Consider the following 18234-nt stretch of genomic DNA (forward strand, 5'->3'; position numbering starts at 1 on the left):
TACTCCAAAGGCATAGTTATTTGGCCTTTCAACAGTGGCGTCGTTTGGGGGTTGCAAGGGGGGCAGTTGCCCCCCCCCCAATACATTGAAAATAGCTATTATATAGCCCGTGCTCCTTGACTCTCTGGATGTGGAACTTGTTTGCTCCCTCAATAAAAATGCTGGTGCTACGCCCCTGTCTTTCAACTATGCTGAAGAAAATGGCTATCTCAAAATTTTGTTTGGACCGTTTTACGATAAAAGGGGCGTGTAAGGGGACCTAGTTCCCCTTTTCCGTTTTAACAAGCCCTCTGAAGATCTTCTAAGACCAAAATCTTCTAGGACATAAGAATTGTAGGACAGTCATTGAAAACCAGATAATAGCAACAGACCGCCAATGAAAATATGGTCGTCATTCAGTTATCTAGTTTATAAATTAGCAAGGGAGCGGAAACTTCTTGTTCACTTTATATTTGAAATTGAAGTTCCATTTAAATGTTTCTGAATTATAATCCACTCAAATCTCTTAACTCAATATAATTTCTATCCCATAGGTTCAATATCATTAAGTCATGTATGCAGAATCAATCAATAAGTAAACCATACTTGTTCGGCAAATTTCTAAGTTCTCTTATGCACCCCCACCTTCATATGTAGATTTAGTCAAATCAGGTTGGTGATTTAACTTTTTTTAGTGAGAAGGATGTGTGCATGAATATGTCTCGGGGAAGGCTCTAAAGGGCCTGGGAATAAAAACTTGACTAAACTTGATTTAATTTTCCTTACGAATATAAAAACGATTCTGGAAAGTAAAAAAAAGAAAGACATAAAAAATAAGATTAGTACTGTTGCATGAATCGAGACTAATTTTTGGCTATATAAGTTCATGAACCCCAAAATTATTTCAATCTCAAATGGTCCTGAAACTTACAGTGTTTGTGAAAAAGGGTCAACTAGACCCTAATAAAGATATAACATTTAGAAGTTTGGTTGTATCAATATTAAGCGCCTAAAACTGCCCAAAAAAACCTTTCCCAGTTGCCTTAAACTTACCGGGTATATAGACAGGACCAATGGAGGCCCCCTTTAATCAGCATATAAAGATAAAGGAAGTATTAATAAAAATCGGTTACATCAAGTGGGGACACGTGAATTTCTAAAAACCTTAAATTCTCCTCTTTGGCTTGAAACTTACAGGGCATGAGAAAGGAACGAAGGGAGATGCTTTCTAAAAGCCAGAATATTCAGAAATTCAGCACTTAACTGAAAAAAATTCTTTTAAATGTTTTCATTTTTATAACTTTAAGAAATGAAAAGTTAATTAAGATTTTAAGGAATAAATATGAGCATATGTATATTAAACTGACAATGCAAATTTCTTTTCAGTAAATTCATTTGAATTTTTTCAGTAAAGTAAAATTTATATTCTGGCTTTTGGAAGGTATAGGGGTTTAGATCCCTGCTCGCATTAATTTCTGCTCGTTTTGAGTTTGACTTTGTGATTTATGTTGATTTATGTTTGTTTTGTGTTTCATTTGTTTATTGATAATTATTTGTGGTAGTTGTATGCTTGGTAGATTATTTGGTTCTATTTTTGTTCATTTTTGGTTTAATGGATTAATTTTTTTTTGAAAAAAACTAATTTGGCGTAAAAATTTTTTTAAGTTAATTTTTGAAAAAGTCAGTTGTTGTGTATTGATTTGCCAAAGCCCAAAATGGGACTGACATTATTTTTCTTCTGTCAACTTAATTGATATTGATCAAACAGTCAATAAGACCGGGTCAAGACAAAATCAAATAAAAATAACGAATTTTAGAAGAAAAAATTCGGCTATATCGATTCGGAGTAAGTTTAGCATTCTTCCTAGTTAATTCGTTTGAAAACTACAAAACAACTGAACGTAAATGATAACATGGGAACCTCCATAGAAAAATAAGTCAAGAAACAACAGTGTGAATTTTTTGCGAATTTCGACTTCTTTATTTTATCTAAATACAACAAAACAGAATTTTTTATAAATCACATTGTCATGCATCTATTAAAAAAACAAAAAACTAATAGTTCTGACAAAACAGTACATGAAACAATTCTTTTGATAAATAGTAGAAAAAGATAAAAGTATATTCAAGGGCTTCTACTAGCTAAGGGTCGAAACGTTCCAGTGCTAAACTGAAAATTATAATACTCAATCCGTATAATTACAAATCCTCCTCCCCATCCACCCCGTGCAAAATATATTAGTGAACAGGTATTACACAAAACTACGGGTGATAGACAGTTTTGAAATAATGTTTAAACTTTTATAATTTTATAAATCTATATTACATTCCATTAAATTTAGATAAAAAAAAAAAAAAAAAACTGACAAATCCAACAGTGGAAAACTCTACCAACACTTTGACAATTAACCCTCAATGAAACTCTTTCAATTAATACGAATACTAGAAAATCAAAGAGCCATACTATAACCTGAAACGACCCGAAATAAAATTATATAAAAAGTCAAACTTAATGTTAACACAAATTGCTATAATACAATAAATGGAACATAAAACGAACATCAATTAAAATTAATAATTATATCAAAACTTGGAAAAAATACATTTCCCAAAAAGCTTTTCATCGAAAAGTAAAGAGCCATGATATATCCTGAAATGACCCGAAATAAATTCGTATAGAAAGTCAAACTTAATATGAACACAAATTCCTATGATCGAATAAATCGAATAAATGGCCTACTGGCAGGCAAAACAGAGAAAGCTCTCTAAGCCTACCTACTTATCTGGGCTGGAGCAAAAGGACGAGAAATATTCAACACCTTCACCATTGCAGACGAGGAACGGAACAAAATTGAACGGTACCTTGAGAAATTTAAGGCGTATGCATTACCAAAGAAGAATACAGTTTTTTGCACGGTATCTGTTCCAAAAACGAGACCAAACTGAGGCAGAAAGTGTAGAGAAATATATTACATAGCTCAAGACATTAGTGAAACCATGTTCTTACTCAGACCCAAACGAAATGGTCCGGGATCGCATAGTATGCGGAATACTAACCAAAACCAAGATCGCATAGTATGCGAAAATACTAAACCAAAACGTACGTGAGAAGCTCCTGGCTGAAGGTGATGAACTTACGCTTGAAAAAGCAACCATTATGTGCAGAACCCACGAAGTGACCAAGGCACAGCTTAAGACGCTCCATGGAACTAAGTCTATTCCCATAAAGCAAGAGATCGATGCCATCTCACGCTACCCAAACCGGAACCGCAGCAGAAAAAAACAGGAAGCCAGTGGCTCAAAGAGCAAACCATGCTACTTCTGTGGTGGAACATACTCCCCCTCCCATGTCTGCCCAGAAAAGGGCAAGACATGCTCCATTTGCAAAAAGCTCAACCATTTCACACGAGTTTGTCAAAGTAAGACAGTAAATTCAGTCAAAGAAGACACTGTCCAAGCAGACTCCAGTGATGAAACCATATTCCTGTACTCCATCAAACAAAGCAAAAACAAAGACGAAGCAGTGATACCCTTGATCATCAACAATCAGTTCCCTGTTCAGTTCAAAATCGACACAGGGACCCAGGTCAATATCATTCCAAGGAAGTACTTTGACCTCTCCACCCCAAAGCCCACCGTGAAACCCACAAGCCAGCACCTCACCAGCTACTGTGGAGCAAGGATTCCTGTAGATGGAGTCTGCGAATTATCATGCAGCTACAAAGATAACCTCAGCAGCAGACAACAATTCTTTGTAGTAGAAACTTCAGCTGCCCCCATCATAGGCTACCGTTCAAGCCTTGATTTGGACCTGATTAAGCTGGTACTGAATATAAATTCAACATCTTCAACAGTACCCTTCCTGAAGGAAAAGCACAAAGAAGTGTTTAAAGGACTCGGGACACTCGAAGGAGAATGCAACATATACCTGAAAGACAATACCACTCCAACTGTCTACCCAGCGAGACAAGTACCCGCGGTCATGCAGGATAAACTCAAACAAGAACTCAGTCACCTAGAAGATCTAAGGATTATCGAAAAGGTCATTACCCCAACAGAGTGGGTCAATTTGATGGTTATGGTTGAGAAGAAGGATAGGTCCATAAGACTGTGCATAAACCCTGTGAACCTAAACAAGTCCATCAAACAGCCCCACTATCCCATTCCTACTCTACACAACGTCACCTCCAAGCTATACGGAGCGAAAATATTCACAAAACTTGATGCCCGTTCCGGTTACTGGTCAATTCCGCTCTCCGAAGATTCGTCTTACCTCACAACATTCAGCACAATATACGGAAGATATCGTTTCAAGCAAATGCCCTTCGGAATCATCTCAGAGCAAGATGAGTTCCAGAGGAGGATGGAAGATGCCTTAGAAGGCCTAGAGGGTTTCTTCATCATCATTGATGACATGATCATGTACGGTGCCACGCAAGAAGAGCACGATGAACGCCTGGCAGCGATACTCGAACGTGCCCTAGCTAAGGGCATCCGTTTCAACAAAGATAAGTGCGAGTTTTCGGCCTCCAGAGTCAGCTACTTCGGACACATAATCAGCTCCACGGGATTGCAGGCCAGATCCCGAAAAGATTCGCGCCATCAACCACATGCCAAACCCATCATGCCGAGAAGAACTGCTAACCCTCCTTGGGATGATCAACTATCTTGCCAAATACATAGCAAGCCTATCCACAAAAAACACACCACTCCGTGACCTGACCAAAGCAAACCCATTCATCTGGTCAGAGGAACACACCCAAACACTCGAGGACCTGAAGCGCTCTATAGTGTTGAACACCCCGTTCTTCAACCATCAGAGCAAGAACGTCGAACTCATTGTTGACGACTCCAGCCACGGACTCGGCGCCCACCTTGTTTCGGAAGGGCAGGTCACAGCGTATGCATCGAGATCGTTCAGCAAGACAGAGCAGAAGTATTCGCAACTCGAAAAAGAGTTATACGTCATTGTATATGGCTGTAAACACTTCCATCATTATCTGTACGGTCGCCACGTTGACGCCACAACTGACCACCGCCCCCTCGAAACCGTAGTAGCAAATCCTATTCACAAAGCCCCACCACGAGTGCAACGATTAATGCTTCAGCTCCAGCCTTACGACCTGAGTCTGAGGTTCCGACCAGGATCCGAAATCCCCGTCGCTGAAGCTCTGTCACGCCTCCATCTTAGCGATACAGATCCAAAACTGGAAGAAGATCTGAATATCTATGTACACCACGTAGTACGGAACCTTCTAGCCAGTGACCAGAAGCTTGAGCAGATACGGACGGAAACAACACAGGATGAAACCTTGAGCATCCTAGTCAAAACAATTCAAGAGGGCTGGCCGAGTACTAAAAAAGAGTGCCCAACCAACATCCTAACCTACTGGAACGTCCAACACGAGCTGTCTTTCACAAAAGGCGTTCTTTTCAAGGGAGACAGATTTATCATTCTCAAGAACCTACACTTGGCCCCACTCCAGCAGCTAAATGCAGCCCACCTCGGAATCAAGAAAACCAAACAGCAAGCAAGGATGTTAGTGTGCGGGCCAGGCCTCTGCGCAGACATCCAACAGTACATAGAAAAATGCCAAACATTCTCCAAGCACATGCTGAACAACTCGAAGGAGCCGATGATCAACCACAGCATAGAAACGCTCCCTTGGCAAAAGATTGCTACTGACCTGTTTGAATGGAATGGCTCCAGTTTCTTAGCAACTGTCGATTATCACAGCTGTTTTTTCAAAGTCGACAGACTTACGACAACATCGTCCAACGCGGTTATAACGCGACTTAAGGCCCACTTTGCCCGGCATGGCATACCATCACAGCTAATGTCTGACAATGGCCCTCAATTCATTTCCGGGGAATTCATCAATTTTGCCAAAGCCTGGGGTATTTCACTGAACACATCTAGCCCTGGGTATCCCAGGTCCAATGGACTCACCAAGAAAACTGTGCAGATTATAAAAAACATCATGACCAAGGCAATGGAAAACGGAGAAGACCCCTTTCTGGGTCTATTAGAATACCGGAATACACCAGTCGATGGGTTTGCATCTCCTGCTCAACTCCTTATGTCTCGCCAACTAAGATCCAATCTACCATGCACCACACGTCACCTAAAGAAGAAGGTCGTCCCGACCAAACAGTTCACTCAGCAAAGAACTGAAATACAAAAATGCCAGAAATTTTACCACGACAAATCAGCCAAGGCTTTAAATCAGCTCAACCCCGGCAATGCAATCCACATTCAGAAAATGCCCAACGGACCGTGGAAACAGGCCGTTGTGGTTTCTCATGCAAAACAGCCACGATCGTACCGGGTGCAGACAAACAAAGGTACGATTCTGCGGAGGAACCGCAAACACCTATCAGCCCGCCCACATCGGAGTCTGAAAGGAACGAGTTTGGTTCGCGAAGGACTTGACAATGCCATAGTGCCAGACGCGACTGCCAAGTCACCACCCTCGCCGTTACAGGCTGACCAGTTCATGTCCCCGTTGCCGATCCAGGATTGGAATCAAATCCTTAGCCCCTGCCAGAGCACTACTGTGGTGTTGCCCCTAGAATCAAGCACGACACCAACGACAGCATGCACGAGATACCGCCGAATTGTAAGAAAACCCCTGAAACTGAACTTGTAAAGAGTGATTTTAAAAGTAGACTTGTAAATAGAGACAGTATGAGAGGAAGAAGGAGTGAACTAGTTAGTGAATATGTAAGAAGTGAGCCTAGCGCCTTCTTACACATACCTTTCCGAAGGTACTTATTACAGTGTGCAAGCCCGCTCACAGTGGATGAACGTGATCGAGTGTGGAGTGTTGGTGTGAGAGGAAATGCAGGCAGTTTAAGTGACAAAAGAAGGAAGATGTAGCATTCCGCTTAATTCCCACTTAATGCTTGTGCTTAATTCCCCGTTATGCCTATCCCATGCTTGTGCTTTTAATGCTTGTGCTGTGCTTAGATATTGCTGCGCTTTCTTTGTAGGTAGCCTGGGTCAATAAACCTTTATACTAGAAGACTATTACATACAGAGTCATCAGTTACAAGACCTTCCATAGAGAAAGACTTGTATTTGCTTTCACTTTGGGCCTGCAAGTGGAAGCTTACATTTAAAATTTAAAAGTGCAAGTTGATCTACTTTAGGAGAATGAACATAAGGAGGCTGTACCATATGATTAGAGGGGATGGCTCAAGACAATTGATTGACTCTTTAGCAGCTGGGAAGATTTGGGAATTGTTACTGATGAGAAATTAAATTTAAAAAACATGCAAAACCTGCAATTGCCAAAGCATCCCAGATCCTTAGCATAATCAAGCATACAGTACAAAGCAGATCATCCAAAGTTATGACCAAACTGTACAAAGGTCTTGTGTGACCATTGCTAAAATTTGTGATGAGTGCTGCAACACCACTGACCAATACTGACCAGCAGAAAATAGAATGTGTCCAAAGATAAGCAAGAAAAGCTGTCAATGGTACAAGAATATTGACTGAATAGCTCCTGATGCTTGTGTATAGACCTTGAAGAGGTGATGTCATATTTAGATCCTGGCGCCGTGCTGGCGGATCGACCGAACACCACTGACGAGAGGCCCGGTCGACCGCCGCCGCGGGCAGAGGCGGCGGTGTTTAGCTGACTTTAAATTAATTTTGCAGCAATTCTTTATTGTATCAACTGCAAAGTTGGAGCTTTTCATTCTTGTGTGGTTTAGTATTTCGATTTTCCTGATTAGAAATCAAGCAGGGCTTGCACTATCCCCAAATTTTTGGGTATTTCCCAAAAAATCTATGCATCACCCCCCCAAAAAAAATGGTTCCCCAAATCCCCGAAAATCCCATAATCATGGTGCCACCGCTAGCAATTTGTCACCAGTGACTTTCCCTGCTAAATATTACTTTGCATACCATAATTCTTCACTACTCTCTTGTTTGTTAATTTTTGTTTCTTTTGTTACTTTGCATAAAAACCAGACAGATGCAATATGCAATTGTAAATATTGCAATATACACAGTTCTTCATATGTTGACAAAAAAAGTATCATCTTTACAAAATAAGTTTAGATAATTTTGAATGCAGTTTCCCAATTGCTATTTGTAGTCAAAAATTTTATTTTCAAATTGAATAGAATTATAGAACGCATTCACTACTATACAGCTTCAGCCTTCAGTTGGATTTTGAAATTGATAGTAGACAGATTGTTTCTACAGCTGAATTGTAAGTTTGCAGTTTTTTTTTTATTTTTCTGTTTTTATATAAAATTTTCTTAATTTTTAACACTCAATTGTTTAACGCCTGATATATTAAAGAAAATAAAATCTTCTTTGTGAAAAAATTTACCCCCCCCCCCAAAAAAAAAACCTTCTATTGAGGCAATAGTTAGCTATAGACTAAGCTATGTACAAGGTTGGGGAATTAAAGATTGAAACAGAAGTTACCCCCAAAAAATGATTCATAAAAAAATTGTAAATTATTGCCTTTAGGGGGGGGGGAGGGGGCTATCATTTTTAAATGATAATACCTCATTTTTTTTTATTGAAAGCAGGGATGCCAAAAAAATAATTATTTTTTCATTTAAAGTGGAGATGGAAGAAAATGACATCAAATTCCCTGGGAAACCATTGAAATATTTTGATAGACCCAGGGCCCCCCATTGGGACTTGTTCACTGTCTTGGGTATTTTGTGATTTCTCATAGGCTACTGTCCTAATTTGGCTTTTGTGTGTTCTCCCTATTAATTAGATTCTTTGGATCTTATTGAATGCCATGGTGTGATCTATGACTCAGTTTTCCAATAATTTGAGGTAAATCTGAATAATTTCAACATTTTTGTTGTCTTTGTACTCATACCCTCAATTTTTTACTTGAACCCTCAATGTTTTTTTCAAGGAACACTAAGCTGTTTAACGTTATTTTGTTTGTTTGAACCATATAGTGACCTAGTTAATAATTAAGTAAATAATGTTTTTAATGTAAAGCTGAGATGGTATCCTATCGAGGTGGTATCCAGATGGGGGGGGGGTAGGGAGGTATTACATTTAAATGATAATATCTCGAATTTTTTATTATTATTATTTATTTTTTTTTAATTTAAATAAGATATGAGTTAACAACCCCGAGGGGTTACCTTAATAAAATAAAAGATAATACGTAAAGAAAAATCTAGCTGGACTGATGAAACGTTGGTGGAAACAGAAGAATTTTAGGCATAATAGTAGCAAACAGGGTCCTAATTCAGCCTTACTACAGGTACAGGCTATAGACTTATTGTTCAAGGACAACACTGCTACAATTTAGCAAATGAAACACATGAATTGTGGTCCGAGCAATTATAGGATAGAAGCTGCCATTTCCGAGTGTTTTAAGAGTAGATACGCTTCAAATATATGGCATTTTACGACTTAATAAGCAATAGAATTACCTTTGTTAAAGCTAATCGGAATATTAAGTTAGTTTTGTAGTTTCACAAGCAAAAGGAAGGAAAAGATATATAAATTTGTAATGAAAGCACTTGAGGAAAAGGATGAAAAACATTTTTGTTGTTGTCTTTGTACTCATACCCTCAATTTTTAACTTGAACCCTCAATGTTTTTTTCAAGGAACACTAAGCTGTTTAACGTTATTTTGCGTGTTTGTTTGAACCATATAGTGACCTAGTTAATTATTAAGTAAATTATTTTTTTTAATGTAAAGCTGAGACGGTATCCTATCGAGGTGGTATCGAGATGGGGGAGGGGAGGTATTACATATAAATGATAATATCTCGAATTGTTTTTTATTGAAAACAGGGATGCCAAAAGGTTAATTGTTTTTAATTTAAAGCAGAGACAACATCCTATCAAGGTGGTATCCAATGGGGGGGGGGAATAGGGAGCTATCATATTTAAATGGTAATACCTCAGTTTTTTTGAAAGCAGGGATGCCAATAAGTTAATTATTTTTTTTTATTTAAAGCAGAGACAGTATTCTATCAAGATGGTATCCAGAGGGGGGGGGGCATAGGGAGCAATTATATTTAAGTGATAGTACCATGATTTTTTTTTATTGAAAGCAGGGATGCCAAAAAGTTGACAAAAATTAACAGAATCTTTGTGAGTTATACTTGATACAGCACTTGTATATTTTTATCATCCAAAGGGAATGGGACACATATGTCCAACTCATCTTTATAATATTGATGAAACAAGTTTACTTGAAAACAATCATTCTTAAGTACCAGGTAGATTTACACTAAAACAAATTGGTGTTACAAAAGCAATATCAACATCCCCCCTAACATTGCACTTGAGTGATTTTTGAGTAACTTGGGCACTTAGTCCAGTGCCCAAGTTACATTAAAAGGCCAGGTCATAATAAAAGCTTTCAAATTTGGAGGTTCAAGGAGGAGTCTTTGACAGTCTTATTACCTCAGGGTACTAGATGTTGCAATGTTTTTATGTATCTACAGAGGTTTAAAAAATTTGATCACCCCACAAATGATGACCAAAAATATGCACAAACAGAACATATGTAACATTTGGGATATTGTACTGCTTTTTCAAAGCTTTGAAGAAAAGCAAAAAAGGCTAAATACCCCTAACTATGCTTGAAAACTATTTTAAAAAGAAACTCTTTGGAGATTTCCATATTCCATGGATATGACCAAAGCAGAAGCTTTGAGCCTGGGTGGGGATCAAAGAGGAGTCTTTGAGTATTTTGACCACAGGTGACTTATTTTTGTGAGTAATTTTTGTATATAATATAATAGTAATTTTTGTGAGCATTTGGAAATAAAGCTTAAACTCAATAACTGATACCAAGTCTCCTAACTTTTTGCTTGGATTAAAAGTGATGAACTAGGAAGAAAATCTCAACATCTTCCTGGAGCTACTTCAGTCTGCATATTATTTCATTTAATTACATTTAAAACGGATGAGCTTTTCATTTTTACCTAAGAAAATAGCTGGCACTTCATTTTACTTCATACTGAATAAACCATTAAGTGTTTTTGTTTCATTGTAATTAGAAGTGTTCTCATGTGAAGTTTTCACCATGTATTTTCCAATTTGACAAATTTACTCCTCTTAGATGCAGTTTGTAATTTAGCTGATATTAGGTATTTTTGAGTTTATAATTTGGAATGAATCCCCAAAAGAAAACATGAATAATATCCAAAAGAGCAGCCAAAAGCAATAAAAAAGCAGCAGTTCAGCCTTAGCCTACATGACATATGTTCTATAAAGAAGACAAAAAAAACTTTAAAATATTTTTTTTAATTCTTATTAAAAACTACTTTTTAATACAAGGAAGGCTTTTTAGAAATCCAAAAGAGCAAAAAAAAACAAAAAACATCAATATCAGAGTTGCCCATTTCAACTGTTTTAAAGGCGACAAAACAGATATAGGCAAAGGGTATTATGAAAAAATTAAGCTTCCAAGTTTTAACTTATATTCAAAGTTTTACCCAGATAACTGAAAAATTTTATGATACAGTATTTGAAGTTTTGTATGCAGTAAAAGTTGATGAAAAAAAACTACTAATTTTTGATTATTATTTATGTTAAGGATACATAGCTAATAGATACTTCAACTATTATGCAAGAGTTCTGAAACGCAACAGACATTTTGTTTTTACCTGATTTCTACTTCTCTTGATGAATAACAAAGAAGACCAGTTTCCAGCCAGCAATTTGTGAAGTTTTGAACTCAAGAATAGTTGTAAATTTAAGCTGTAATTTGAGAAAGACTGATGAAAACATTAATGTTTGCAGTCAACATTGATTGCACTGGCAGCACACCACCAACATCTTACCAGCAGTGCACTGCAGAAAATCTTACCAGCAGTATGCTGTTTTGGACCTGCTGCCACTGGTCTTCCCTCATTGGTGTGGCACCAGGGTCTAGTCATATTGACTTATAAGCTTTTGAATGCTGACTCCTCCTGTCAAAAGCCCTTTCAATTATGAATCTTCCAGGACAAGTGGGCATAGCAAGAAGTTGTACTGGAAGAGGGTAGAGACAAGAGCCCACAAACACTACTTCTTGAATAGAGTGATTGCCCTTTGGAACAATCTTCCTGATATTCCTGTCATTGATACCTCTCCTGATGAATTTAAGATTGCTATTGACAAGAGTTTATACATTAAACCATGGAAGTCAGAGTGGGATGTAATTGAATCAATGGCTCCCCATCATCAGTGACCAGCAACTTTATAGGAATTTTCCTTATTTTGCTGGAAAATAAAATTTAAGGTAATAACCAGGGCTGCAGATAATTGTTTTCCTTAAGGATAGTCACTGATTGAAAAAAAAAACTCCCTAAAGATAGAAATACTGCTGATTTTGTTGACATTTTTAAACAAAGACTGAATGCTGAATGGTCCTCTAGGGAGTGGGAATTTAAATGGGAATCTACTGATCATTCAAGTGAGCATGATAACTAAACAACACTGCAAGCAATTTATTGATCATCAACTATGGTGCTATTGATCATCAACTATGGAAAAATCCTTACATTACTCTAAGCTGTAATTTAAGGTTTGTGTGCTTGCTCTCTTTAATTGGATTAACTTACAGGATCCTTAGTGTCAAGACATCCAAATAGGCTATGTCCTGGGAAGGTATTTTGAAGTACCTACCTCCACTCCTTCTCCCTGTAGAGGATCCTGACTTTTGATGACCTTTAAAAATCTGTGTGTTATAGAAGTGAAAACTTGTAAATTTGATCATCTGCTTAAATGAAGGGGCAAGGTTTATATTAACAGACTAATCAGATAGATAAAAAAAAACATACCACTTGCAAATTGTTTTCAGCCTCACAACTTTGCACAATCCCACTTTATAAGGTTTTAAAGATATGCAAATACATTTCCTAAATTTTGAAAAAAATTGATATGGCTTAAATTATATTTAAATAACAGGAATTGCATTTTCAGAACTAAAGCCAGAGAAAAAGAAACTGATAACTAAAAATTAAGGTAAAATGTTGTTTTGTCAAAATTTCAATAGGTCTTATAGACCTGTCTTGTAGGTAAATTTCAGGACCCTCTAGAGGGAGGAGTGAAGGCAGGTGTTGCAAAATACCTTCCCAGGACATACTTCAGCCTGTAGGCTGATCCCCGAAAGTTTCATTTTCTTACCCTAAACCCTTTCCAAGATAGTGAAAAGTAGCTAAAGTAGAATTTTACCATAGGGTGGTGACTGATAAGCACCTGATATAGGTGGACCCCCCAACTGGGGGTCTAGGTTACTCATATTGACCCTACAAGCCAAATTCACACTGCTTTAATAAGGCACAATAGTTGAAAATGTAAATGGTTAAGGCACAATAATTGAAATTACAAATGATTAAGCAGGATAAAACACAGTAAAAATATATACTTAAGAAAGAAGATATTTATCCAAAAGCGCGTCTCCATTTGGCAGATTCTGCAAATCTGCACTGCCAATCTGCAAATTTTATTTCAATGGAGACTTCTTTTCCGTCTCCATATTGGCAGTTTGCAGATTCTGCAACCTTCGACGTTGCTTTTTCTGCAAGATGGCAGAATCAGGGATAATGGAGATCAGACTTGGCGGATACAAAATAACTGCCGGACAAATAAAAGACTCTTGTAAATATTTTCAGAAAAGAATTTTTAAAAGAAATTGTTGATGATTTATGAAAATGGGTAAAACAGCTAAAGATACAGAAGCTATAAAGGGTTCTAGAAAATGGACATCAGAAGAGGTGATTGTATTAATAGAAATATGGAAGGATTTTTATGACCAACTTTGTTCAATGGCAAATAAAATTCTTATATGGGAGGAAATGGCAAATCTGATGGTGGATAAAGGCTATGAGAAGAGATCCCCCTACAGATATAAAAATAAGAATTAGATACTTAACAGATCAGTACAATAGAGTACGACCAAGATCTTCTGATACAGGGAAAGGTGGAGATGAAAAGCCAGCATGGATATTTTACAGTCAGGTGCATTAAATCTTAGGTAAGATTCTTTCTTAAACTTGTTATGGCTAATGATACCTTTTTAAGATTTTAGTGAAACTTGCTTTTATAGGCATTGCTGCTTTGAAAAGTGTTTGCTCAGTCTCTTCTAAACCAAGTGCTGTAATACTGAAAAAAGTAGCCTACCATCTCATCCCCTTCCAACACTTTTTAAATATAATAGGCATCCTTGCCCCCCCTCCACCTTAGTGTGGCCAGGGATAAACCTAGGCTCTTTATAAAACTTTACAGGTTCTGTTGAATTGTACTAGGGTAAAATGACTTCACTAGTGTCTATGACAGGCCCAAATCTCATACTTATATCTACAAAACTACATATGTGCTTTGGCTGTATCTTACTGATTCTATTAGCAGCCAAAATATGGAAAATGAAGAAAAAACGGTTTAAGAAAAAAAGAAAATTCAAAAGCAATTAGGCTATATTTCAGGTTGTAAACTATTGTGGGTAGTCTTTTGCTATTTTTTTTATTTATTAAAGTGTTTTATTTGAACTATGCTTAGCCTTCTAGTTATAATATTCAAAGAACTAAATTTCAAATTGCATTTCACTATGAGGTCTCTAGAAACTGACTAAAATAAAAATGTAGAGTCTTGCAACCTAAAAAGTTGTTGCTAGTATTTAAAGTATTATTATGAATCTTTATAGTTATGGATTATCTGATTTTTGTATGATTTCTTTTGACTATATTCTATTTTCAAATTTATCTGTAAGACTAGGCACCCCTGCCTCTACTTTCTAGAAGAAACTTTGTATTGGCCCTCTTAAACTTTTGTTGTAAATGGAAACTATTGGCATTAAATTAACTAAATGACAGGGTAGAAAAAATTGCTGACCAATTTAAATTTTCTTGAATACCATATAAAAAAACCTTAGATATAAAAAAATTCCGAGTCAAATATAAACATATGAAAATCTTGTTCCTAATATGGCTCTGCAAATACAACAGTGACAGCTAATACCTTTTTGTTTGTGCTTTATATTTTTCAAATTTCTAGGAGTACGCCCAGCTTTCAATGAAGAAATTGCTGAGACACATGAAATATCAATTGAAGCAGATGTAGATGAAATATTGGAAAACCATAATGAAGGTTAGTAATTAACTTGCACAGTGTATATTTTTGGAGTGTTTTCTTAATTCTTTCCCATTAATTAATTCTGCTAGGATCAATAAAAAATAACTCCCATGGGATCTTTCGAATTCATAAATCTTTTCTAAAAAATGACTGGAAAATTAGCTTGAATTGTGGTTGAATAGAACTACAGCTTCTGGAAAGAAAGGGGGTTTTTCTTATTGAGGCACTGGGATTCCAACTCCTGGCATGACTATGTGTGGCCTAACATTGTTATTTTTAGAATTGTAAATAAAACTTTTTATTTCCTTTTTCAAACAACTTAAAAAATTGACAAAAAGCAACAACTAGGAATGGAAATGATTAATGGCTGAGGTATTTTGTTTTTACCAAAACAGACACTTCAAGACAGGTTTGCAGCACTATGAAAGGGTATCGGTAAGATATGCAAAATATTGGACCTTTAAGCCACCCTTTTCTGTTGCCATGACTGCACTGAAGTCAAAACTTCCATTCTTGTTGAGAGAATTCTGTAAAAATGATACTTTTCTTGATTATATCCAAAACATCATAATTTTTATGGTAAATTGTAAAATACTTCCCTGGAGGGGAGGGAGTAAATGTATTCACAACTTATTTTTAATAAAAACTATTTCTATTCCTCCCTCAAAAGATTGATACCAAATACAATATTTGCTAGTGAAAATCTAGTATCAAAGTTGACATTTCGAAACTTTTTAACTTGTTCTTTATAAAAAAAACAAGATAGAATTCAAAATTGGACAAAGATCAAATTATGTAATTACGAGTTATATGCTTTTTTATATAGATCCAATGTTTAGCTAACCCCTCATATATATTTATATATGTGTATTTTCTGTTTAAGGAACTCAAAATGCAAATCCAGGGCCAAGCATTTCAAGGAAAAGACAGCTTAGCAAAGATGATACCAGTAAGTATATTCATGAAGTCTTACTAATATTAGTAAAGTAAAAATGACTTTGTTGCAAAAGCAATTGGTTCATTGCTCCAATATTTACATTCTCCCATCTTCATTTTTGGAAATAATATTAGATAGAGAATTGGAGAGTATTTTCCTCTTTTATTTGCTTCATAAGATACCCAGTAGTCAGTTACTTGCCAAATCAATAGGTCAAATAGTGATAAAAACACTATTATTTATTTATTAATACAGGAAACGTAAGAATAATGCTGGTCAAATAGAATATATTGCTCTTAAAGAAAAATCCAAATAAACGACAAAGATAAAACATACATTATTTGCTTCCTCAGATACCCAGTAGTCATTTACTTGCCATATCAACAGTCAAATAATAATCAAAACTCTGTTTTTTATTTATTAACACAAGAAACAGTAGAATAATGCTGGTTAAATAAAATATAATACACTTATAAAAAAAAGCCAAATAAATAGCAAGGATAACAAATACATTATTTGCTGCATAAGATCCCCAGTAGTCAGCTATTTGCCAGATCAACAGTCAAATAGCAATAAAAACCCTGTTTTTTATTTATTAACACAGGAAATGTTAGAATAATGCTGGTTAAATAAAATATAATGCACTCAAACAAAAATCCAAATAAATGAAAAGGATAACAAATACACAAACCACTGCTGATGAGATAAGAAATACACAAAACATTGATATTGCTGTATGGTTTGATAATTAAAATTACAAAAAAAATGGCTGAACAGAAATTTATGGCTGAACACCATTATATTTGTCCAATTTTACAGGAGTATAATATTTTGGTGAAGAAATCAGTTCCGGTGAAGAAATCATTCTTGGGGTCTTCATAATTCATCATTCTTACGTAACAATTTTTGATAATTGCCAGGATCATAGCAACTTATCTTATGGAATTTAAAGTAAAATTAAAAAAACTGAGATATATTTTCAACGATTTTTAGGGTAGCTTTATATTTTGAAAACCTTAATTTGTTTTTGTTACAGAATACAGTTTTTAATTTGTCAATAGGTTAAACCTTCTGCTTATAATAGTTTGTACTTTTGAAACATGTCTGTAGGGGGGGGGGGGTGTTCAAGAATTTTAAAATTTAATAAAAGCATGTCTAATGAATTTTTTAAAAATTATTCTAAAAAACAATTATTTAGCACCTTTTAACTCGAAACGAAAAAGAGTAAGGCGTTAAAAAGGGGAGAGGGGTTGAAAATGCTGAAATTACAAAACTTGCACTGGAAATACAAGGAATACCAACATTTTCCTTTTTCTGTAGAATCTTTCTATCCTGTATTTTTCAAAAGACGCTAAACTTTAAAATCAGTGGCCTGCACAATCATCCTGTATAATATATAGAAAAGGCACAAAACTTTAAAATCAGTGGCCTGTATTATTACCACGTATAAAATATTATGCAAAAAAAAATAGTTACATTAAGGAGTAATCACTACATTTTTTTTCCTTTCTTTTTTTGTGACTTTCAAAAACATAGCAGAAAGTAAAGAGCAGGTTCCTTATTGACAGAGCAGCGAAAAGTAATTCAGAAGCTTAGGGAAAATGCCATTGTCAATCATTTTTTTACAAAAGGCACACTAAACTTTAAAATCAGTGGCCAGTATTATTACCCTGTATAAAATATTATGCAAAAAAACAAAATTTAGTTCCATAAAGGAGTAATCACTACATATTTTTTTTCCTTTCTTTTTTAGGTGACTTTCAAAAACATAGCAGAAAGCAAAGAAGAGGTTCCTTATTGACAGAACAGCAAAACCTAATCCAGGAGCTTAGGGAAAGTGAGATTGCAGAGAAGGAAGAGAGGAAACAACTCTTTTCTTCATTCTTTGAAACTCAAAAATCACTATTGGATGCTGTTAAAAAAAATAATGAAATTCTATAGGAAATTTCAAAAGAAAGACAATCCAAAAGAAGTGTGAAGAGCATGCATAGCTACCATCACCCCAAAATGAGCAATGTGAAGGTTCTTCAAACTAATTCTTGCAATTTGATGGATGATATGCATATCATTTCCTCTGCTCCCACAGATGCAAAGAGGGCAAATAGTGTTAATACAGTAAAACCAAAAATTATGATAATTAAAAAAGAGTACAAATAACTGCTGCTTGTTTTTTTAATTGGTAAGCATATAATTGAATAGTTTTAGATGTTATAAAAATTAAGGTGAATAAAATATATTTTGTGATGGA

The 18234-nt window shown here is 35.8% G+C and overlaps 1 protein-coding gene and 1 long non-coding RNA gene across 2 annotated transcripts in view; one reads left to right on the forward strand and one right to left on the reverse strand.

The window, feature by feature from the left end:
- Window positions 1-13178, reverse strand: part of LOC148940235 (uncharacterized) — a 40357-nt gene extending 27179 nt beyond the window's left edge. The window contains exon 1 of the mRNA XM_089105751.1: window positions 13154-13178. Within this exon, the coding sequence (XP_088961877.1) occupies window positions 13154-13156 (3 nt within the window). The 5' untranslated portion in view covers window positions 13157-13178. The remainder of the gene's footprint in view (window positions 1-13153) is intronic.
- Window positions 13179-14932: 1754 nt separating this feature from the next.
- Window positions 14933-18230, forward strand: LOC148940237 (uncharacterized). The gene is made up of 3 exons (XR_016143466.1): window positions 14933-15064; window positions 15933-15998; window positions 17740-18230. It is a non-coding gene; the product is annotated as an uncharacterized LOC148940237 (long non-coding RNA).
- Window positions 18231-18234: the final 4 nt, after the last annotated feature.

This window comes from Artemia sp. Qi Xiang Cuo, chromosome 20 (assembly GCF_049724085.1).
Source record: "Artemia sp. Qi Xiang Cuo chromosome 20, ASM4972408v1, whole genome shotgun sequence".
In the NCBI taxonomy this organism is placed as follows: Eukaryota; Metazoa; Arthropoda; class Branchiopoda; order Anostraca; family Artemiidae; genus Artemia; species Artemia sp. Qi Xiang Cuo.